Genomic DNA, 25238 nt, shown 5'->3' on the forward strand with positions numbered 1-25238 from the left:
GGTGGTGGTTGTGATGGTGGTGGTGGTTGTTATGGTGGTTGTGGTGGTGGTTGTGGTGGTGGTGGTGACGGTGGTGGTAGTGGTTGTGATGGTGGTGGTTGTGATGGTGGTGGTGATGGTGGTGGTTGTGATGGTGGTGGTTGTTATGGTGGTTGTGGTGGTGGTTGTGGTGGTGGTGACGGTGGTGGTAGTGGTTGTGATGGTGGTGGTTGTGATGGTGGTGGTTGTGATGGTGGTTGTGGTGGTGGTTGTGGTGGTGGTTGTGATGGTGGTTGCGATGATGGTTGTGATGGTGGTTGTGATGGTGGTTGCGATGGTGGTTGTGGTGGTTGTGGTGGTTGTGTTGGTGGTGGTGGTGGTGGTGGTTGTGATGGTGGTTGTGATGGTGGTTGCTGTGGTTGTGATGGTGGTTGCGATGGTGGTTGTGATGGTGGTTGTGATGGTGGTTGCTGTGGTTGTGATGGTGGTTGTGATGGTGGTTGTGATGGTGGTGGTGGTTGTGATGGTGGTTGCGATGGTGGTTGCAATGGTGGTTGCGATGGTGGTTGTGATGGTGGTGGTGGTTGTGATGGTGGTTGTGATGGTGGTTGTGATGGTGGTTGCTGTGGTTGTGACGGTGGTTGTGATGGTGGTGGTGGTTGTGATGGTGGTTGTGATGGTGGTTGTGATGGTAGTTGTGATGGTGGTTGTGATGGTGGTTGTGATGGTGGTTGCTGTGGTTGTGACGGTGGTTGTGATGGTGGTGGTGGTGGTTGTGATAGTGGTTGTGATAGTGGTTGTGATGGTGGTTGTGATGGTGGTTGTGATGGTGGTTGTGATGGTGGTTGTGATGGTGGTTGTGATGGTGGTTGTGATGGTGGTTGCTTTGGTTGTGATGGTGGTTGTGATGGTTGTGATGGTGGTTGCGATGGTGGTTGTAATGGTGGTTGTGAGGGAAGTTGTGATGGTGGTTGCGATGGTGGTTGTGGTGGTTGTGACGGTGATTGAGTCAGTGGTTGCGATGGTGGTTGTGGTGGTTGTGGTGGTTGTAATGGTGGTTGTGGTGGTGGTTGTGATGGTGGTGGTGGTTGTGATGGTGGTTGTGATGGTGGTTGTGATGGTGGTTGCTGTGGTTGTAATGGTGGTTGTGATGGTGGTTGTGATGGTGGTTGCGATGGTGATTGCGATGGTGGTTGCGATGGTGGTGGTGGTTGTGATGGTGGTTGTGATGGTGATTGAGTCAGTGGTTGCGATGGTGGTTGCGATGGTGGTTGTGGTGGTTGTGATGGTGGTTGTGATGGTGGAGGAGGCTCGTGAAGGACGCTACTGGGCAGTTGGAGGCAGTCGCCCTCCTACAACAACGGAGGGCGGAGGAGCGACGCTCACAACAACGAGCGGAGCGCCGGGTGGCTAAAGCACAGCAGGTTGGCACAGTAGGGGGCACAGGTGGTGCATCAGCCAGTCATCTCAGTCATCTTAGTCAGTCGACCCGTGGAATCTGGGTTTGCCCCGTGACCTCCTGCCAGCGAACGTTCGACACTTCACGTGATGACCTTCAAGTGCACCTAGCCTGGCACAACCGCCGTGGTGACGTCACCGCCACTTGGTGGCCAATAGCGGTTGTTGTTGTTGATGGTAGTTGTGGTTGTGATGGTGGTTGCAGTTGCAGTTAGGGCTTGATTGTGACCATGTGACATCCCCGTGACCCCTGTGACCCCCCGCCACCCCTGTGACCTCCCCGTGACCCCGTGACCTCCGTTGTGACCCCGAGCAGAGGGAGGGTTGGACGAGGCACCCCCAGAGCCGCCCCCTTCCCCAACCCTTCCAGAAAGGTGAGTGACTCACAGAGACCCGTAGACTCACCACACAGAGACCCATAGACTCACACACATAGAGACGCACAAACTCACACAGTGACCCATAGACTCACACAGTGACCCATAGACTCACACAGATACCCATAGACTCACCACACAGAGACCCATAGACTCGCACAGAGACCCATAGACTCACACAGAGACCCATAGACTCACACAGTGACCCATAGACTCACACAGATACCCGTAGACTCACCACATAGAGACCCATAGACTCACCACACAGAGACCCATAGACTCACACACATAGAGACTCACAGACTCACACAGTGACCCATAGACTCACACAGATACCCATAGACACACCACACAGAGACCCATAAACTCGCACAGAGACCCATAGACTCACACAGAGACCCATAGACTCACACAGTGACCCATAGACTCACACAGAGACCCATAGACTCACACAGTGACCCATAGACTCACACAGAGACCCATAGACTCACCACACAGAGACCCATAGACTCACCACACAGAGACCCATAGACTCACACAGAGACCCACAGACTTACCACACAGAGACCCATAGACTCACCACACAGAGACCCATAGACTCACCACACAGAGACCCATAGACTTACCACACAGAGACCCATAGACTCACCACACAGAGACCCATAGACTCACCACACAGACACCCATAGACTCACACAGAGACCCATAGACTCACCACACAGAGACCCATAGACTCACACAGAGACCCATAGACTCACCACACAGAGACTCATAGACTCACCACACAGAGACCCATAGACTCACCACACAGAGACTCATAGACTCACACAGATACCCATAGACTCACACAGAGACCCATAGACTCACACAGACACCCATAGACTCACACCGAGACCCATAGACTCACACAGAGACCCATAGACTCGCACAGAGACCCATAGACTCACCACACAGAGACCCATAGACTCGCACAGAGACCCATAGACTCACCACACAGAGACCCATATATATCTCGATGTGTCTCTATGTATCTCTGCCAGCCCCGGTGACTCCAGCCGCACTCCGTCTCCCGAACCGGATCCGGCTCCAGGCCGACAATCTCGCTACCTCCTGTCCGGTACCTCCTCCTCATTCCCTCCTCCTCATTCCCCCCTCCTCCTTCCCTCCCCCTCCTCCTCCTCTTCCTCTCCCTCCCCCACCTCCCCCTCCTCCTCCTCATTCCCCCCTCCTCCTCTCCCTCCTCCTCTCCCTCCTCCCTCCCCCCCTCCTCCTCCTTCTCGTCATCCCCCCCCTCCTCTCCCTCCTCCCTCCCCCCCTCCCCCTCCTCCTCCCCCCCCTCCTCCTCTCCCTCCTCCCCCTCTCCCTCTCCTCCTCTCCCCCCCTCTCCCCCCCCCTTCTCTCCCTCCCCCCACTCCTCCTCCTCTCCCCCCCCACTCCCTCCCCCTCCTCCACCTCCTCCCCCCCCTTCCTCCTCCCCCTCCCCCACCTCCTCCCCCCTCCTCCTCCTACCTCCCCCCTTCTCCGTCATCATTGTCATAATCAATATCGTCATCATCATCATCGTTGTAATCATAGATCGTCGTCATCGCCATCGTCGTCGTCATCGTCACAATCCCCCCCGGGCTGGCGCTGCCACGCTCACCTCGCCCCTCCCCCCCCCTCCCCCCGGCCCCCCCCCCCCCCCCCCCCAGAGCCGCTGTACCAGCGCTACCGCGAGACCACCGCCACGCGGGAGATCGGCCGCCAGCGCCGAGCCCCCTCCTTCAACAAGCGCGACTCGGCGCCACGGCCCGGCGCGCCGCACCCGGCGAGCTCCGGCGTCGCACGGCCGCCGGAGCCACCGCGGCCCCTGCCGGAGCCACCGCGGCCCCTGCCGGAACCGCCCACGGGCCCGTCGCCGGCGGCGGCACCGGCGCCGCCGACGCCGCCGACGCCGACGCCGCCGGTGCCGCCGGCGCCGCCGACGGTGGTGATGGTGCCGGTGCCTGGCGCCACGTCGACGCTGTGGCAGGATCTGCCGCACGTGCGGGAGAGCGGCCTCCTGGAGGAGCTCAGCAGCGACGACATCAAGCGGCAGGAGGTGGGGAGCTGCCGCGTGCTTACCCTGACTCTGTGTGCGCGTGTGTGTTGATGTAGCCACGTGTGTGTGTGTGTGTTGATGTGTTGATGTAGCCACGTGTGTGTGTGTGTGTTGATGTAGCCACGTGTGTGTGTGTGTGTTGATGTAGCCACGTGTGTGTGTGTGTGTGTTGATGTAGCCACGTGTGTGTGTGTGTGTTGATGTAGCCACGTGTGTGTGTGTGTGTTGATGTAGCCACGTGTGTGTGTGTGTGTTAACGTAGCCACGTGTGTGTGTGTGTGTTGATGTAGCCACGTGTGTGTGTGTGTGTGTTAACGTAGCCACGTGTGTGTGTGTGTGTTGATGTAGCCACGTGTGTGTGTGTGTTGACGTACCCACGTGTGTGTGTGTGTGTTGATGTAGCCACGTGTGTGTGTGTTGATGTAGCCACGTGTGTGTGTGTGTGTTGATGTAGCCACGTGTGTGTGTGTTAACGTAGCCACGTGTGTGTGTGTGTGTTGATGTAGCCACGTGTGTGTGTGTGTTGACGTACCCACGTGTGTGTGTGTGTGTTGATGTAGCCACGTGTGTGTGTGTTGATGTAGCCACGTGTGTGTGTGTGTGTTGACGTAGCCCACGTGTGTGTGTGTGTGTTGATGTAGCCACGTGTGTGTGTGTGTTGATGTAGCCACGTGTGTGTGTGTGTGTTGATGTAGCCACGTGTGTGTGTGTTGACGTAGCCCACGTGTGTGTGTGTGTGTTGATGTAGCCACGTGTGTGTGTGTGTTGATGTAGCCACGTGTGTGTGTGTGTGTTGATGTAGCCACGTGTGTGTGTGTTGACGTAGCCCACGTGTGTGTGTGTGTGTTGATGTAGCCACGTGTGTGTGTGTGTGTTGATGTAGCCACGTGTGTGTGTGTGTGTTGATGTAGCCACGTGTGTGTGTGTGTGTTGAGGTAGCCACGTGTGTGTGTGTGTGTGTTGATGTAGCCCACGTGTGTGTGTGTGTGTGTTGAGGTAGCCACGTGTGTGTGTGTGTGTTGATGTAGCCACGTGTGTGTGTGTGTGTTGAGGTAGCCACGTGTGTGTGTGTGTGTTGATGTATCCCACGTGTGTGTGTGTGTGTTGATGTAGCCACGTGTGTGTGTGTGTTGATGTAGCCACGTGTGTGTGTGTGTGTTGATGTAGCCACGTGTGTGTGTGTGTGTGTTGATGTAGCCACGTGTGTGTGTGTGTGTTGATGTAGCCCACGTGTGTGTGTGTGTTGATGTGTTGATGTAGCCCACGTGTGTGTGTGTGTGTTGATGTAGCCACGTGTGTGTGTGTGTGTTGATGTGTTGATGTAGCCCACGTGTGTGTGTGTGTGTTGATGTAGCCACGTGTGTGTGTGTTGATGTAGCCCACGTGTGTGTGTGTGTGTTGATGTAGCCACGTGTGTGTGTGTGTGTGTTGATGTAGCCACGTGTGTGTCTGTGTGTGTGTGTTGATGTAGCAACGTGTGTGTGTGTGTTGATGTAGCCCACGTGTGTGTGTGTGTGTTGATGTAGCCACGTGTGTGTGTGTGTGTTGATGTAGCCACGTGTGTGTGTGTGTGTTGAGGTAGCCACGTGTGTGTGTGTTGATGTAGCCACGTGTGTGTGTGTGTTGATGTAGCCACGTGTGTGTGTGTGTGTTGATGTAGCCACGTGTGTGTGTGTGTGTTGACGTAGCCCACGTGTGTGTGTGTGTGTTGAGGTAGCCACGTGTGTGTGTGTGTTGATGTAGCCACGTGTGTGTGTGTGTGTGTTGATGTAGCCACGTGTGTGTGTGTGTGTTGATGTAGCCACGTGTGTGTGTGTGTTGATGTAGCCACGTGTGTGTGTGTGTGTGTTGATGTAGCCCACGTGTGTGTGTGTGTTGATGTAGCCACGTGTGTGTGTGTGTTGATGTAGCCACGTGTGTGTGTGTGTGTTGGTGTGTTGATGTAGCCCACGTGTGTGTGTGTGTGTTGATGTAGCCACGTGTGTGTGTGTGTTGATGTAGCCACGTGTGTGTGTGTGTGTGTGTTGATGTAGCCACGTGTGTGTGTGTGTGTGTGTTGATGTAGCCACGTGTGTGTGTGTGTGTGTTGATGTAGCCACGTGTGTGTGTGTGTGTGTGTTGATGTAGCCACGTGTGTGTGTGTGTTGATGTAGCCACGTGTGTGTGTGTGTGTGTTGATGTAGCCCACGTGTGTGTGTGTGTTGATGTAGCCCACGTGTGTGTGTGTGTGTTGATGTAGCCACGTGTGTGTGTGTGTGTGTTGATGTAGCCACGTGTGTGTGTGTTGATGTAGCCACGTGTGTGTGTGTGTGTGTTGATGTAGCCCACGTGTGTGTGTGTGTTGATGTAGCCACGTGTGTGTGTGTGTTGATGTAGCCCACGTGTGTGTGTGTGTTGATGTAGCCACGTGTGTGTGTGTGTGTTGATGTAGCCACGTGTGTGTTGGTGTGTTGAGGTAGCCACGTGTGTGTGTGTGTTGATGTAGCCACGTGTGTGTGTGTTGATGTAGCCACGTGTGTGTGTGTGTTGATGTAGCCACGTGTGTGTGTGTGTGTGTTGACGTACCCACGTGTGTGTGTGTGTGTGTTGATGTAGCCACGTGTGTGTGTGTGTGTTGATGTATCCCACGTGTGTGTGTGTGTTGATGTAGCCACGTGTGTGTGTTGATGTAGCCACGTGTGTGTGTGTGTTGATGTAGCCACGTGTGTGTGTGTGTTGATGTAGCCCACGTGTGTGTGTGTGTGTTGATGTAGCCACGTGTGTGTGTGTGTGTTGGTGTGTTGATGTAGCCACGTGTGTGTGTGTGTGTTGATGTAGCCACGTGTGTGTGTGTTGATGTAGCCACGTGTGTGTGTGTGTGTGTTGATGTAGCCACGTGTGTGTGTGTGTTGATGTAGCCCACGTGTGTGTGTGTGTTGATGTAGCCACGTGTGTGTGTGTTGATGTAGCCCACGTGTGTGTGTGTTGATGTAGCCCACGTGTGTGTGTGTTGATGTAGCCACGTGTGTGTGTGTGTGTGTTGATGTAGCCCACGTGTGTGTGTGTGTGTTGATGTAGCCTCTGTGTGTGTGTGTTGATGTAGCCACGTGTGTGTGTGTGTGTTGATGTAGCCACGTGTGTGTGTGTGTGTTGAGGTAGCCACGTGTGTGTGTGTGTGTTGATGTAGCCTCTGTGTGTGTGTGTGTTGATGTAGCCACGTGTGTGTGTGTGTGTTGATGTAGCCACGTGTGTGTGTGTGTGTTGATGTAGCCACGTGTGTGTGTGTGTGTTGAGGTAGCCACGTGTGTGTGTGTGTGTTGATGTAGCCTCTCTGTGTGTGTGTGTGTTGATGTAGCCACGTGTGTGTGTGTTGATGTAGCCACGTGTGTGTGTGTGTTGATGTAGCCACGTGTGTGTGTGTGTGTTGATGTAGCCACGTGTGTGTGTGTTGGTGTGTTGATGTAGCCCACGTGTGTGTGTGTGTGTGTGTGTTGATGTAGCCACGTGTGTGTGTGTGTTGATGTAGCCCACGTGTGTGTGTGTTGATGTAGCCACGTGTGTGTGTGTGTTGATGTAGCCACGTGTGTGTGTGTGTGTGTTGATGTAGCCCACGTGTGTGTGTGTTGATGTAGCCACGTGTGTGTGTGTGTGTTGATGTAGCCACGTGTGTGTGTGTGTTGATGTAGCCACGTGTGTGTGTGTGTGTTGAGGTAGCCCACGTGTGTGTGTGTGTTGAGGTAGCCACGTGTGTGTGTGTGTGTTGATGTAGCCACGTGTGTGTGTGTGTTGATGTAGCCCACGTGTGTGTGTGTGTGTTGATGTAGCCACGTGTGTGTGTGTGTGTGTTGATGTAGCTGTGTGTGTGTGTGTTGATGTAGCCCACGTGTGTGTGTGTGTGTGTGTTGATGTAGCCACGTGTGTGTGTGTGTGTGTTGATGTAGCCACGTGTGTGTGTGTGTGTTGATGTAGCCCACGTGTGTGTGTGTTGATGTAGCCACGTGTGTGTGTGTGTGTTGAGGTAGCCCACGTGTGTGTGTGTGTTGATGTAGCCACGTGTGTGTGTGTTGATGTAGCCACGTGTGTGTGTGTGTTGATGTAGCCACGTGTGTGTGTGTTGATGTAGCCACGTGTGTGTGTGTTGATGTAGCCACGTGTGTGTGTGTGTGTTGATGTAGCCACGTGTGTGTGTGTGTGTTGAAGTAGCCACGTGTGTGTGTGTGTTGATGTAACCACGTGTGTGTGTGTGTGTGTTGACGTAGCCACATGTGTATGTGTGTGTTGATGTAGCCACGTGTGTGTGTGTGTTGATGTAGCCACGTGTGTGTGTTGATGTAGCCACGTGTGTGTGTGTGTTGATGTAGCCACGTGTGTGTGTGTGTTGACGTACCCACGTGTGTGTGTGTGTGTGTGTTGACGTAGCCACGTGTGTGTGTGTGTTGATGTAGCCACGTGTGTGTGTGTGTGTGTTGACGTAGCCACGTGTGTGTGTGTGTTGACGTACCCACGTGTGTGTGTGTGTTGATGTAGCCCACGTGTGTGTGTGTGTGTGTTGACGTACCCACGTGTGTGTGTGTGTTGACGTAGCCACGTGTGTGTGTGTGTTGAGGTAGCCACGTGTGTGTGTCTGTGTGTTGATGTAGCCACGTGTGTGTGTGTGTTGATGTAGCCACGTGTGTGTGTGTGTTGAGGTAGCCCACGTGTGTGTGTGTGTGTTGACGTACCCACGTGTGTGTGTGTGTGTGTTGATGTAGCCACGTGTGTGTGTGTGTGTTGATGTATCCCACGTGTGTGTGTGTGCGTTGAGGTAGCCCACGTGTGTGTGTGTGTGTGTTGACGTACCCACGTGTGTGTGTGTGTGTGTGTTGAGGTAGCCACGTGTGTGTGTGTGTGCGCGTTGACCTCCTCGCCCGTGTGACGCAGGCGCTCTTCGAGCTGGTGATCTCGGAGGCGTCCTACCTGCGCAGCCTGGCGCTCGTCAGCGACGTCTTCCTCTCGTCAGCCGCCCTCGCCGCCGCCATGGAGCCGCGCGACCACCGCGTCCTCTTCTCGAACCTCGCCGAGGTCAAGGAGGCCAGCGCCAGGTGAAGGGGTCGTGGCCGGGGTCGGGCGAAGGGTTCGTGGCCGGGGTCGGGCGAAGGGGTCGTGGCCTGGGGTCGGGTGAAGGGGTCGTGGCCGGGGTCAGGCGAAGGGTTCGTGGCCTGGGGTCAGGTGAAGGAGTCCTGGCCAGGGTTAGGTGAAGGGGTCGCGGCTGGGGTCGGGCGAAGGGGTCGCGGCCGGGGTCAGGCAAAGGGGTAGCGGCTGGGGTCAGGCGAAGGGTTCGTGGCCTGGGGTCGGGTGAAGGGGTCGTGGCCTGGGATCGGGCGAAGGGGTCGCGGCCGGGGTCAGGCGAAGGGGTCGTGGCCTGGGGTCGGGTGAAGGGGTCGTGGCCTGGGGTCGGGTGAAGGGGTCGCGGCTGGGGTCAGGTGAAGGTGTCGTGGCTGGGGTCAAGTCAAGGGGTCGCGGCTGGGGTCAAGTCAAGGGGTCGCAGCTGGGGTCAGGTGAAATGGGCCGTGGTCAGGTGAAGGGGTCGTGGTCAGGTGAAGGGGTTGCGGCCGGGGTCAGGCAAGGTCATGGCCTGGGGTTAAGCGAGGTCGATAAAGTGGTCACGACTTCTTCAGCAAGTGAGCTGCTTACCGAGCGAGCTGACTACCATGGGACCGAGTTAGCGAGCTGCTCACTGGGCAAACAAGCCAGTGAGCTGCTCACCTGGTGAGCTGCTCATCCGGTGAGATGCTCACCGGGTGAGCTGCTCACTGGGCAAACAAGCCAGTGAGCCGGTGAGGAGCTCACCGGGTGAGCCATTGAGATGCTCACCGGGTGAGCTAGCGGAGCTACTCACTGGGTGAGCTGGCGAGCTGCTCACCGGGTGAGCTGGCGAGCTGCTCACCATGTGAGCTGGTGAGCTGCTCACCGGGTGAGCTGGCGAGCTGCTCACCGGGTGAGCTGGCGAGCTGCTCACCATGTGAGCTGGTGAGCTGCTCACCGGGTGAGCTGGCGGGCTGCTCACCGGGTGAGCTGGCGAGCTCCTCACCGGGTGAGCTAGCGAGCTGCTCACCGGGTGAGCTAGTGAGCTGCTCACCGGGTGAGCTGGTGAGCTGCTCACCGGGTGAGCTGGCGAGCTGCTCACCGGGTGAGCTGGCGAGCTGCTCACCGGGTGAGCTGGCGAGCTGCTCACCAGGTGAGCTGGCGAGCTGCTCACCGGGTGAGCTAGTGAGCTGCTCACCGGGTGAGCTGGTGAGCTGCTCACCAGGTGAGCTGGCGAGCTGCTCACCGGGTGAGCTGGCGAGCTGCTCACCGGGTGAGCTGGCGGGCTGCTCACCGGGTGAGCTGGCGAGCTGCTCACCGGGTGAGCTCCTCACTGGGTGAGCTAGCGAGCTCCTCACCGGGTGAGCTGCTCACTGGGTGAGCTCCTCACCGTGCGAGCTCCTCACCGTGCGTGCGTGCGAGGAGCAGGTTCCTGCTGGAGCTGGAGGACCGCGTGGACGAGTCTCCGCTCATCGCAGACGTGTGCGACATCGTGCTGAGCCACGCACAGCGCGGATTCCGTGCCTACGTCCCCTACGTGACCAACCAGCCCTACCAGGAGCAAGTCTACCAGCGCCTCATGTGAGCCACCACCGTCAGCATCAGCAGCATCATCATCATCAGCACCATCATCAGCAGCATCATCAACAGCAGCATCAGCAGCATCATCATCAGCATCATCATCATCAGCTCCATCATCATCATCATCAGGAGCAGCACCATCATCATCTGCACAATCGTCATCAGCACCACCGTCATCAGAACGATCAACATTATCATTAGTAGCAGCACCATCATCATCATCAGCAGCAGCATCATTGTCATCAGTATCAGCACCATCAACATTAGCACCATCATCATCATCAGCAGCTGCATTGTCATCAACATTAGCACCATCATCATCATCGTCACCCCCCCCACCCACCTACCCAAAGTCCCCACCCACCCACCGCACCCCCCCCCACCCCCCCCCCCCCATCAACCCCCTCACCCCCCCCAACCCACCCGACTCACCAATGCCCCCCACCCTTCTCCAACCCCCCCACCCCCCATCCCCCCCCCTCACCAACCACCCCCCCCACACCCCCCACACCCCCACCCCCCCACCCGCCCCCACCAACCACCCAACCCTTCCCCACGACTGGCCCCCACCCCCCACCCCCCCCCACCAACCCTTCCCCACCCCCCACCCCCCCCCCTCCCCCCCCCCACCCCCCACACTCCCCCCCCACCCCCCACCCTCCCACCCACCCCCCACCCCCACCCTCCCCACCCCCCACCCCCCCACCAACCCTTCCCCACCCCCCACCCCCCACACTCCCCCCCCACCCCCCACCCTCCCACCCACCCCCCACCTCCCCACCCCCCAGCCCCCTCACACCACCCCCCCCACCAACCCCCCAACCTTTCCCCCACCCCCCACCCCCCATCCCCCCACACCCCCACCAACCCCCAACCCTCCCTAACGACCGGCCCCCACCCCCCCCCTCCCACCCTCCCCCCCCCACCCCCGCCCCCCACCCCTCCCCCCCCCCCCCCCAGGCAGGAGAGTGTACAGTTTGCCAGCGTCGTGTCGCGCCTGGTGGAGGATCGTCGCTGTGAGCGACTCCCCTTCACCTCCTTCCTCATCCTGCCCTTCCAGAGGATCACACGGCTCAAGCTGCTCGTGGAGGTGAGAGACGTGGCAGACAGACGTGTCACCTGTGGACGTGTCATCTGTGGCTGTGTCACCTCTAGATGTGTCACCTCTAGACGTGTCAGACAGACGTGTCACCTCTAGATGTGTCACCTCTAGATGTGTCACCTCTAGATGTGTCACCTGTGGACGTGTCATCTGTGGCTGTGTCACCTCTAGATGTGTCACCTCTAGACGTGTCAGACAGACGTGTCACCTCTAGATGTGTCCCTCTAGATGTGTCACCTCTAGATGTGTCACCTCTAGATGTGTCACCTGTGGACGTGTCATCTGTGGCTGTGTCACCTCTAGATGTGTCACCTCTAGACGTGTCAGACAGACGTGTCACCTCTAGATGTGTCACCTCTAGATGTGTCACCTCTAGATGTGTCACCTCTAGATGTGTCACCTCTAGACGTGTCAGACAGACGTGTCACCTCTAGATGTGTCACCTCTAGACGTGTCACCTGTGGACGTGTCACCTGTGGACGTGTCACCTCTAGACGTGTCACCTGTGGATGTGTCACCTCTAGACGTGTCACCTGTGGACGTGTCACCTCTAGATGTGTCACCTCTAGACGTGTCACCTGTGGACGTGTCACCTGTGGACGTGTCACCTCTAGACGTGTCACCTGTGGACGTGTCACCTCTAGACGTGTCACCTGTGGACGTGTCACCTCTAGATGTGTCACCTCTAGACGTGTCCACCTGTGGACGTGTCACCTGTGGACGTGTCACCTCTAGACGTGTCACCTGTGGACGTGTCACCTCTAGACGTGTCACCTGTGGACGTGTCACCTCTAGATGTGTCACCTCTAGACGTGTCACCTGTGGACGTGTCACCTCTAGATGTGTCACCTCTAGACGTGTCAGACAGACGTGTCACCTCTAGATGTGTCACCTCTAGATGTGTCACCTCTAGACGTGTCAGACAGACGTGTCACCTCTAGATGTGTCACCTGTGGATGTGTCACCTCTAGATGTGTCACCTCTAGATGTGTCACCTCTAGACGTGTCACCTGTGGACGTGTCCCCTCTAGACGTGTCACCTGTGGACGTGTCACCTCTAGATGTGTCACCTGTGGATGTGTCACCTCTAGATGTGTCACCTCTAGATGTGTCACCTCTAGATGTGTCACCTGTGGATGTGTCACCTCTAGACGTGTCACCTGTGGACGTGTCACCTCTAGATGTGTCACCTCTAGATGTGTCACCTGTGGACGTGTCACCTGTGGATGTCACCTCTAGATGTGTCACCTCTAGATGTGTCACCTGTGGACGTGTCACCTCTAGACGTGTCACCTGTGGACGTGTCACCTCTAGATGTGTCACCTGTGGATGTGTCACCTGTGGATGTGTCACCTGTTGGCTGTGTCACCTGTGGATGTGTCACCTGTGGATGTGTCACCAGTGGATGTGTCACTTCCAGATGTGTCACCTGTGGATGTGTCACCTGTGGCTGTGTCACCTGTGGATGAGTCACCTGTGGATGTGTCACCTGTGGCTGTGTCCACCTGTGGATGTGTCACTTCCAGATGTGTCACCTGTGGATGTGTCACCTGTGGACGTGTCACCTGTGGACGTGTCACCTGTGGATGTGTCACCTGTGGATGTGTCACCTGTGGACGTGTCACCTCTAGATGTGTCACCTCTAGACGTGTCACCTGTGGATGTGTCACCTGTGGATGTGTCACCTGTGGACGTGTCACTTCCAGATGTGTCACCTGTGGATGTGTCACCCGTGGACGTGTCACCTGTGGATGTGTCACCTGTGGACGTGTCCTACTCCCTGATTTCCCTCCTGTCTCCTACCTCCCCCCACCCCCCCTCCCCCACCTCCCCCCACACCCCCTCCCCCACCTCCCCCTCCCCCCCTCCTCCGCCTCCCCCCCACCCTCCCCACCCCCACCCCCCACTCCCCCCCCCCTCCCCGCGCCACCAGAACATTCTGAAGCGCACGGAGCTGGGGTCGTACGCGGAGGAGACCGCCGGCTCAGCGCTGCGCGCACTCGAGAAGGTCGTCGCACGCACGCACGGACACAAAGACAAAGCTCCCCCCGCGTAGCCTTCGGCGGTGGTGGTGCTGGTGGTGCTGGTGGTGGTGTGCTGGTGCTGGTGGTGGTGCTGGTGGTGGTGGTGCTGGTGGTGGTGGTGGTGGTGCTGGTGGTGGTGCTGGTGGTGCTGGTGGTGGTGGTGCTGGTGGTGGTGCTGGTGGTGGTGGTGGTGCTGGTGGTGGTGGTGCTGGTGGTGCTGGTGGTGGTGCTGGTGGTGCTGGTGGTGCTGGTGGTGCTGGTGCTGGTGGTGCTGGTGCTGGTGGTGCTGGTGGTGGTGCTGGTGGTGGTGCTGGTGGTGCTGGTGGTGGTGCTGGTGGTGGTGCTGGTGGTGCTGCTGGTGGTGGTGGTGCTGGTAGTGGTGGTGCTGGTGGTGGTGGTGCTGGTGGTGCTGGTGGTGGTGCTGGTGGTGCTGGTGGTGCTGGTGGTGCTGGTGCTGGTGGTGCTGGTGCTGGTGGTGCTGGTGGTGGTGCTGGTGGTGGTGCTGGTGGTGCTGGTGGTGGTGCTGGTGGTGGTGCTGGTGGTGCTGCTGGTGGTGGTGGTGCTGGTAGTGGTGGTGCTGGTGGTGGTGGTGCTGGTGGTGCTGGTGGTGCTGGTGGTGGTGCTGACCACCCACCCACCCAACCACACAACCGCCCACCCAACCACCCACCCACCAAACCACCCACCCGCCCAACCACCCACCCATCCAACCAACCACCCACCCAACCACCCACCAAACCAACCACCCAACCACCCACCCATCCAACCACCCACCCAACCACCCACCCACCAAACCACCCACCCAACCAACCACCTCCCCACCCAACCACCCACCCGACCTCTCCATTGGCACTGCTGCCACTCCCCAACAAGCGCTTGGCCCAATGGCAGCGTCAAGGTGCTACCTGGGGTACCTTTATCTTTGTGCGTGTGGTGGCTCTGATCACCCAATCTCTCCGTCGACGCTGCCGCCGCTGCTGCTGCCGCTCCCACTCCCCAGCAAGCACTTGCCCGGATGGCGCTAAGGCGCTACCCGGGGTACCTTTGCCTTCGTGGGCCTGCGGATGGTCCCCGACCACCCCGACCGGCTGCCACTGCCCAACAAGCACTTGCCCCTGCCGGAGCGTTAAGGCTACCCGGTGCACCTTTGCCTCCGCAGATCGTGCACGAGTGCAATGAGGGCGTGCGTAAAATGAAGCAGGTGGAGGAGCTGATCGCCATCGCCAAGGTCATCGACTTCCACAAGATCAAGGTGCCACACGCCCGCAGGGGCAACCGCAACCGCAACCGCAACCGCCTTCGGCCGCCGGTAGCACGGCGAGTAAAAGGGGAAATGTCGGCAAAACGGCAGCCGCGGTTTTACACGCGGGCGGTCAGGCTGAGACGTGGTGTGGTGAGCCGTGGTGTGGTGAGACGTGGTGTGGTGAGCCGTGGTGTGGTGAGACGTGGTGTGGTGAGCCGTGGTGTGGTGAGCGGTCTGGCTGAGACGGGGTGCGGTGAGCCGGGGTGTGGTGAGCGGTCCGGCTGCAGACGTGGTGTGGTGAGCCGTGGTGTGGTGAGCGGTCTGGCTGAGACGGGGTGTGGTGAGCCGTGGTGTGGTGAGCCGTGGTGTGGTGAGCGGTCTGGCTGAGACGGGGTGCGGTGAGCCGTGGTGTGGTGAGCCGTGGTGTGGTGAGCGGTCTGGCTGAGACGGGGTGTTGTGAGTGGTCTGGCTGAGATGGAGTGTGGTGAGCCGTGGTGTGGTGAGAGGTCCGGCTGAGCCGTGGTGTGGTGAGAGGTCCGGCTGAGCCGTGGTGTGATGAGAGGTCTGGCCGAGCCGTGGTGTGATGAGAGGTCTGGCTGAGCCGTGGTGTGGTGAGTGGTCTGGCTGAGATGGAGTGTGGTGAGCCGTGGTGTGGTGAGAGGTCCGGCTGAGCCGTGGTGTGGTGAGCCGTGGTGTGGTGAGCGGTTTGAGTGAGCTGGGGCGGTGGCGGTTTGTGGTTTGTCTGAGCAGCGTTGCGGTGTGTTGTGGTGCGGTGTGATGCAGTGCGATGTGATGTGGTGCGATGTGATGCGGTGTGGTGCGGTGTGATGTGATGCGGTGTGTTGTGGTGCGGTGTGATGTAGTGCGGTGCGATGTGATGAGATACGATACGGTGTGATGTGATGCGGTGTGATGCGGTGTGATGTGGTGTGATGTGATGCGGTGTGATGAGATACGATACGGTGTGATGTGATGCGGTGTGATGCGGTGTGATGTGGTGTGATGTGGTGTGGTGTGGTGCGGTGTGATGAGATACGATACAGTGTGATGTGATGCGGTGTGATGCGGTGTGATGTGATGCGGTGTGGTGCGGTGTGGTGCGCCGTGCCCGCTGCAGGCCGTGGGTCTGATCTCCCAGTCGCGCCGCCTCGTCAAGAAGGGGGAGCTGCTGGAGGTGACCACCCACAGGGTGCTGGGCGGGTCGCGGCTACGTGCCGGGCACCGCCCCCTCCACCTCGTCATCTTCAATGACCTCCTCCTCCTCGCCAAGAAGAGGTGACCCCCCCCACCTCCTTCCCTCCCTCCCTCCCTCCTCACTTTCATCCCCACCGTCCCAATATCCCTGTCTCCCTGCGGCGTCTCTGCGTCGCTGTGACCTCACCGTGACCTCACCGTGACCTCACCGTGGCCTCACCGTGGCCTCACCGTGACCTCACCGTGGTCTCACCGTGACCTCACCGTGCCCTCACCGTGACCTCACCGTGACCTCACGGTGGCCTCACCGTGAACTCACCATGACCTCACCATGACCTCACCGTGACCTCACCATGGTCTCACCATGGCCTCACCGTGGCCTCACCGTGACCTCACCGTGACCTCACCGTGACCTCACCGTGGCCTCACCGTGACCTCACCGTGGCCTCACCGTGGCCTCAACGTGACCTCACCGTGGCCTCACCATGACCTCACCGTGGCCTCACCGTGGTGTGTCCATGACCTCACCATGACCTCCCCATGACCTCACCGTGACCTCACCGTGGTCTCACTGTGACCTCACCGTGGCCTCAACGTGACCTCACCGTGGCCTCACCGTGGCCTCACCGTGACCTCACCGTGGTGTGTCCATGACCTCACCATGACCTCACCATGACCTCACCGTGACCTCACCGTGGCGTCTCCGTGACCTCACCGTGGCGTCTCCGTGCCACCACCACCCCCCTCCCCACCCGGCGGCCAGTGCTGGCCGCCTGCAGGTGCTGGAGTACGCTCACCGCGCCATGGCACAGGCGACGCCGGGGCCGGCCCCCGCGTCCGCCCCCGGCGCCGCCGCCCCGACCGCCGCGGGAGCTTCGACGCCGCCGCCGCCGCCGCCGTCGTCGGCGGCGTCCTCCTCCGGTGACAACGACTTCCTCCTGGTGCTGTTGGAGAACCACGAGCGGCGGCACACGGAGCACCGCCTGCGGGCGCCGTCGCCGTGAGCAACCCCCGCCGACGACGGCTCACCGGGACCGCGTGGGGGCGCCACGGTGGCAGGGAGATGTTGACTGCCTCGCCCGGTGTGCAGGAGGTCGTGGGTTCCATCCCGACCCTGACGACGCCTGCTTCTGCTGCTGTAGATTTGGAGTTTGCGTTTCTCTCTCTCATCATCATCATCACGGTGGCAGGGAGATGTTGACTACCTCGCCCGGTGTGCAGGAGGTCGTGGGTTCAATCCCGACCCTGACGACGCCTGCTGCTGCTGCTGTAGATTTGGAGTTTGTGTCTCTCTCGTCATCATCATCATCATCACGGTGGCTATGAGATGTTGACTACCTCGCCCGGTGTGCAGGAGGTCGTGGGTTCGATCCCGACCCTGACGACGCCTGCTTCTGCTGCTGCTGTATATTTGGAGTTTGCGTGTAGCTAAGAGATGTTAACTACCTCGCCCGGTATACAGGAAGTCGTGGGTTCGATCCCGACCCTGACGACGCCTGCTGCTGCTGTATATTTGGAGTCTACGTCTCTCTCTCATCATCATCACGGTGGCTAGGAGATGTTAACTACCTCGCCTGGTGTGCAGGAGGTCGTGGGTTCGATCCCGACCCTGACGACGCCTGCTTCTGCTGCTGTATATTTGGAGTTTGCGTGTAGCTAGGAGATGTTGACTACCTCGCTCGGTGTGCAGGAGGTCGTGGGTTCGATCCCGACCCTGACAACGCCTGCTGCTGCTGCTGTAGATTTGGAGTCTGCGTCTCTCTCTCTCTCTCATCATCATCACGGTGGCTATGAGATGTTAACTACCTCGCCTGGTATACAGGAGGTCGTGGGTTCCATCCCGACCCTGACGACGCCTGCTGCTTCTGCTGCTGCTGTAGATTTGGAGTTTGCGTGTGGTGGCGATGGTCACCCCCGTAGTTGCCCCCCGAGCGGACCGTGACCTTGACCGTGACCTTGACCGCTAGCACCGCCAGCACCACACCGCTATACCACACCGCTGCATCACACCGCTACACCACACCGCCAGCACCACACCACTACACCACACCGCTACACCACACCACTAACACCACACCGCTACACCACACCACTAACACCACACCACTAACACCACACCACTAGCACCACACCACTAGCACCACACCACTAACACCACACCGCTACACCACACCACTAACACCACACCGCTACACCACACCGCTACACCAGACCACTAACACCACACCGCTAGCACCACACCACTAACACCACACCACTAACACCACACCACTAACACCACACCACTAACACCACACCGCCAGCACCACACCGCTGCACCACACCGCTACACCACACCGCTACACCACACCACTAACACCACACCACTAACACCACACCACTAACACCAGACCACTAACACCACACCACTAACACCACACCACTAACACCACACCACTAACACCACACCGCTACACCACACCGCTACACCACACCACTAACACCACACCACTAACACCACACCACTAACACCACACCACTAACACCACACCACTAACACCACACCGCCAGCACCACACCGCTGCACCACACCGCTACACCACACCGCTACACCACACCACTAACACCACACCACTAACACCACACCACTAACACCAGACCACTAACACCACACCACTAACACCACACCACCAGCACCACACCACTAACACCACACCACTAACACCAGACCACTAACACCACACCACTAACACCACACCACTAACACCACACCACTAACACCAGACCACTAACACCACACCACTAACACCACACCACTAACACCACACCACTAACACCACACCGCTACACCACACCGCTACACCACACCACTAACACCACACCGCTAGCACCACACCACTAACACCACACCACTAACACCACACCACTAACACCACACCACTAACACCACACCGCCAGCACCACACCGCTGCACCACACCGCTACACCACACCGCTACACCACACCACTAACACCACACCACTAACACCACACCACTAACACCAGACCACTAACACCACACCACTAACACCACACCACCAGCACCACACCACTAACACCACACCACTAACACCACACCACTAACACCACACCACTAACACCACACCACCAGCACCACACCACTAACACCACACCACTAACACCACACCACTAACACCACACCACCAGCACCACACCACTAACACCACACCACTAACACCACGCCACCAGCACCACACCACTAACACCACACCACCAACACCACACCACCAGCACCACACCACTAACACCACACCACTAACACCACACCACCAGCACCACACCGCTAGCACCACACCACTAACACCACACCACTAACACCACACCACTAACACCACACCACTAGCACCACACCACTAACACCACACCACACCACTAACACCACACCACTAACACCACACCACTAACACCACACCACTAACACCACACCACTAACACCACACCGCTACACCACACCGCTACACCACACCACTAACACCACACCACTAACACCACACCACTAACACCACACCACTAACACCACACCACTAACACCACACCGCCAGCACCACACCGCTGCACCACACCGCTACACCACACCGCTACACCACACCACTAACACCACACCACTAACACCACACCACTAACACCAGACCACTAACACCACACCACTAACACCACACCACCAGCACCACCCCACTAACACCACACCACTAACACCAGACCACTAACACCACACCACTAACACCACACCACTAACACCACACCACTAACACCAGACCACTAACACCACACCACTAACACCACACCACTAACACCACACCACTAACACCACACCGCTACACCACACCGCTACACCACACCACTAACACCACACCGCTAGCACCACACCACTAACACCACACCACTAACACCACACCACTAACACCACACCACTAACACCACACCGCCAGCACCACACCGCTGCACCACACCGCTACACCACACCGCTACACCACACCACTAACACCACACCACTAACACCACACCACTAACACCAGACCACTAACACCACACCACTAACACCACACCACCAGCACCACACCACTAACACCACACCACTAACACCACACCACTAACACCACACCACCAGCACCACACCACTAACACCACACCACTAACACCACACCACTAACACCACACCACCAGCACCACACCACTAACACCACACCACTAACACCACGCCACCAGCACCACCCCACTAACACCACACCACCAACACCACACCACCAGCACCACACCACTAACACCACACCACTAACACCACACCACCAGCACCACACCGCTAGCACCACACCACTACCACCACACCACTAACACCACACCACTAACACCACACCACTAGCACCACACCACTAACACCACACCACACCACTAACACCACACCACTAACACCACACCACTAACACCACACCACTAACACCACACCACTAACACCACACCACACCACTAACACCACACCACCAGCACCACACCACTAACACCACACCACTAACACCACACCACTAACACCACACCACTAACACCACACCACTAACACCACACCACTAACACCACACCACCAGCACCACACCACTAGCACCACACCACTAACACCACACCACACCACTAACATCACACCACCAGCACCACACCACTAGCACCACACCACTAACACCACACCACCAGCACCACCCACTAACACCACACCACACCACTAACACCACACCACACCACTAACACCACACCACCAGCACCACACCACTAGCACCACACCACTAACACCACACCACCAGCACCACACCACTAGCACCACACCACTAACACCACACCACCAGCACCACACCACTAACACCACACCACACCACTAACACCACACCACACCACTAACACCACACCACCAGCACCACACCACTAGCACCACACCACTAACACCACACCACTAACACCACACCACCAGCACCACACCACTAACACCACACCACTAACACCACACCGCCAGCACCACACCGCTGCACCACACCGCTACACCACACCGCTACACCACACCACTAACACCACACCACTAACACCACACCACTAACACCAGACCACTAACACCACACCACTAACACCACACCACCAGCACCACACCACTAACACCACACCACTAACACCAGACCACTAACACCACACCACTAACACCACACCACTAACACCACACCACTAACACCAGACCACTAACACCACACCACTAACACCACACCACTAACACCACACCACTAACACCACACCGCTACACCACACCGCTACACCACACCACTAACACCACACCGCTAGCACCACACCACTAACACCACACCACTAACACCACACCACTAACACCACACCACTAACACCACACCGCCAGCACCACACCGCTGCACCACACCGCTACACCACACCGCTACACCACACCACTAACACCACACCACTAACACCACACCACTAACACCAGACCACTAACACCACACCACTAACACCACACCACCAGCACCACACCACTAACACCACACCACTAACACCACACCACTAACACCACACCACCAGCACCACACCACTAACACCACACCACTAACACCACACCACTAACACCACACCACCAGCACCACACCACTAACACCACACCACTAACACCACGCCACCAGCACCACACCACTAACACCACACCACCAACACCACACCACCAGCACCACACCACTAACACCACACCACTAACACCACACCACCAGCACCACACCGCTAGCACCACACCACTAACACCACACCACTAACACCACACCACTAACACCACACCACTAGCACCACACCACTAACACCACACCACACCACTAACACCACACCACTAACACCACACCACTAACACCACACCACTAACACCACACCACTAACACCACACCACTAACACCACACCACACCACTAACACCACACCACTAACACCACACCTCTAACACCACACCACTAACACCACACCACTAACACCACACCACTAACACCACACCACCAGCACCACACCACTAACACCACACCACTAACACCACACCACTAACACCACACCACTAACACCACACCACTAACACCACACCACTAACACCACACCACACCACTAACACCACACCACTAACACCACACCACACCACTAACACCACACCACTAACACCACACCACTAACACCACACCACTAACACCACACCACTAACACCACACCACTAACACCACACCACTAACACCACACCACTAACACCACACCACTAACACCACACCACTAACACCACACCACTAACACCACACCACTAACACCACACCACTAACACCACACCACCAGCACCACACCACCAGCACCACACCACTAACACCACACCGCTACACCACACCACTAACACCACACCACTAACACCACACCACTAACACCAGACCACTAACACCACACCACTAACACCACACCACCAGCACCACACCACTAACACCACACCACTAACACCACACCACTAACACCACACCACTAACACCACACCACCAGCACCACACCACTAACACCACACCACTAACACCACACCACTAACACCACACCACCAGCACCACACCACTAACACCACACCACTAACACCACGCCACCAGCACCACACCACTAACACCACACCACCAACACCACACCACCAGCACCACACCACTAACACCACACCACTAACACCACACCACCAGCACCACACCGCTAGCACCACACCACTAACACCACACCACTAACACCACACCACTAACACCACACCACTAGCACCACACCACTAACACCACACCACACCACTAACACCACACCACTAACACCACACCACTAACACCACACCACTAACACCACACCACTAACACCACACCACTAACACCACACCACACCACTAACACCACACCACTAACACCACACCACTAACACCACACCACTAACACCACGCCACTAACACCACACCACCAGCACCACACCACTAACACCACACCACTAACACCACACCACTAACACCACACCACTAACACCACACCACTAACACCACACCACTAACACCACACCACACCACTAACACCACACCACACCACTAACACCACACCACTAACACCACACCACACCACTAACACCACACCACTAACACCACACCACTAACACCACACCACTAACACCACACCACTAACACCACACCACTAACACCACACCACTAACACCACACCACTAACACCACACCACTAACACCACACCACCAGCACCACACCACCAGCACCACACCACTAACACCACACCGCTACACCACACCACTAACACCACACCACTAACACCACACCACTAACACCACACCACTAACACCACACCACTAGCACCACACCACCAGCACCACACCACTAACACCACACCACTAACACCACACCACTAACACCACACCACCAGCACCACACCACTAACACCACACCACTAACACCACGCCACCAGCACCACACCACTAACACCACACCACCAACACCACACCACCAGCACCACACCACTAACACCACACCACTAACACCACACCACCAGCACCACACCGCTAGCACCACACCACTAACACCACACCACTAACACCACACCACTAACACCACACCACTAGCACCACACCACTAACACCACACCACACCACTAACACCACACCACTAACACCACACCACTAACACCACACCACTAACACCACACCACTAACACCACACCACACCACTAACACCACACCACTAACACCACACCACTAACACCACACCACTAACACCACACCACTAACACCACACCACTAACACCACACCACCAGCACCACACCACTAACACCACACCACTAACACCACACCACTAACACCACACCACTAACACCACACCACTAACACCACACCACTAACACCACACCACACCACTAACACCACACCACTAACACCACACCACACCACTAACACCACACCACTAACACCACACCACTAACACCACTAACACCACACCACTAACACCACACCACTAACACCACACCACTAACACCACACCACTAACACCACACCACTAACACCACACCACTAACACCACACCACTAACACCACACCACCAGCACCACACCACTAACACCACACCACTAACACCACACCACTAACACCACACCACTAACACCACACCACTAACACCACACCACTAACACCACACCACTAACACCACACCACTAACACCACACCACTAACACCACACCACTAACACCACACCACTAACACCACACCACTAACACCACACCACCAGCACCACACCACCAGCACCACACCACTAACACCACACCGCTACACCACACCACTAACACCACACCACTAACACCACACCACTAACACCACACCACTAACACCACACCACTAACACCACACCACTAACACCACACCACTAACACCACACCACTAACACCACACCACTAACACCACACCACCAGCACCACACCACCAGCACCACACCACTAACACCACACCGCTACACCACTAACACCACACCACTAACACCACACCACTAACACCACACCACTAACACCACACCACTAACACCACACCACTAACACCACACCACTAACACCACACCACTAACACCACACCACTAACACCACACCACTAACACCACACCACTAACACCACACCACCAGCACCACACCACCAGCACCACACCACTAACACCACACCGCTACACCACACCACTAACACCACACCACTAACACCACACCACTAACACCACACCACTAACACCACACCACCAGCACCACACCACTAACACCACACCACTAACACCACGCCACCAGCACCACACCACTAACACCACACCACCAACACCACACCACCAGCACCACACCACTAACACCACACCACTAACACCACACCACCAGCACCACACCACTAGCACCACACCACTAACACCACACCACTAACACCACACCACTAACACCACACCACTAACACCACACCACCAGCACCACACCACTAACACCACACCACTAACACCACACCACTAACACCACACCACTAACACCACACCACTAACACCACACCACCAGCACCACACCACTAACACCACACCACTAACACCAC

At 57.3% G+C, this 25238-nt stretch overlaps 1 protein-coding gene across 2 annotated transcripts in view; it reads left to right on the top strand.

Annotated features, from left to right (window-relative positions):
* The first annotated feature begins 3757 nt into the window (after nucleotides 1-3757).
* LOC116958228 (ephexin-1-like) overlaps nucleotides 3758-25238 on the top strand; it is a 51694-nt gene continuing 30213 nt past the window's right edge. For both annotated transcript variants that reach the window (XM_076056073.1, XM_076056072.1), the window contains exons 1-8: nucleotides 3758-3894; nucleotides 8794-8954; nucleotides 10366-10518; nucleotides 11479-11608; nucleotides 13554-13628; nucleotides 14804-14896; nucleotides 16005-16162; nucleotides 16845-17081. In XM_076056073.1, coding sequence (XP_075912188.1) covers nucleotides 3787-3894; nucleotides 8794-8954; nucleotides 10366-10518; nucleotides 11479-11608; nucleotides 13554-13628; nucleotides 14804-14896; nucleotides 16005-16162; nucleotides 16845-17081 — 1115 coding nt within the window. In that variant the 5' untranslated portion in view covers nucleotides 3758-3786. The remainder of the gene's footprint in view (nucleotides 3895-8793; nucleotides 8955-10365; nucleotides 10519-11478; nucleotides 11609-13553; nucleotides 13629-14803; nucleotides 14897-16004; nucleotides 16163-16844; nucleotides 17082-25238) is intronic.

The sequence above is a fragment of the Petromyzon marinus genome, chromosome 74 (genome assembly GCF_048934315.1).
Source record: "Petromyzon marinus isolate PM22_M1 ecotype Great Lakes invasive population chromosome 74, UKy_Petmar_22M1.pri1.0, whole genome shotgun sequence".
NCBI classification, from domain to species: Eukaryota; Metazoa; Chordata; class Hyperoartia; order Petromyzontiformes; family Petromyzontidae; genus Petromyzon; species Petromyzon marinus.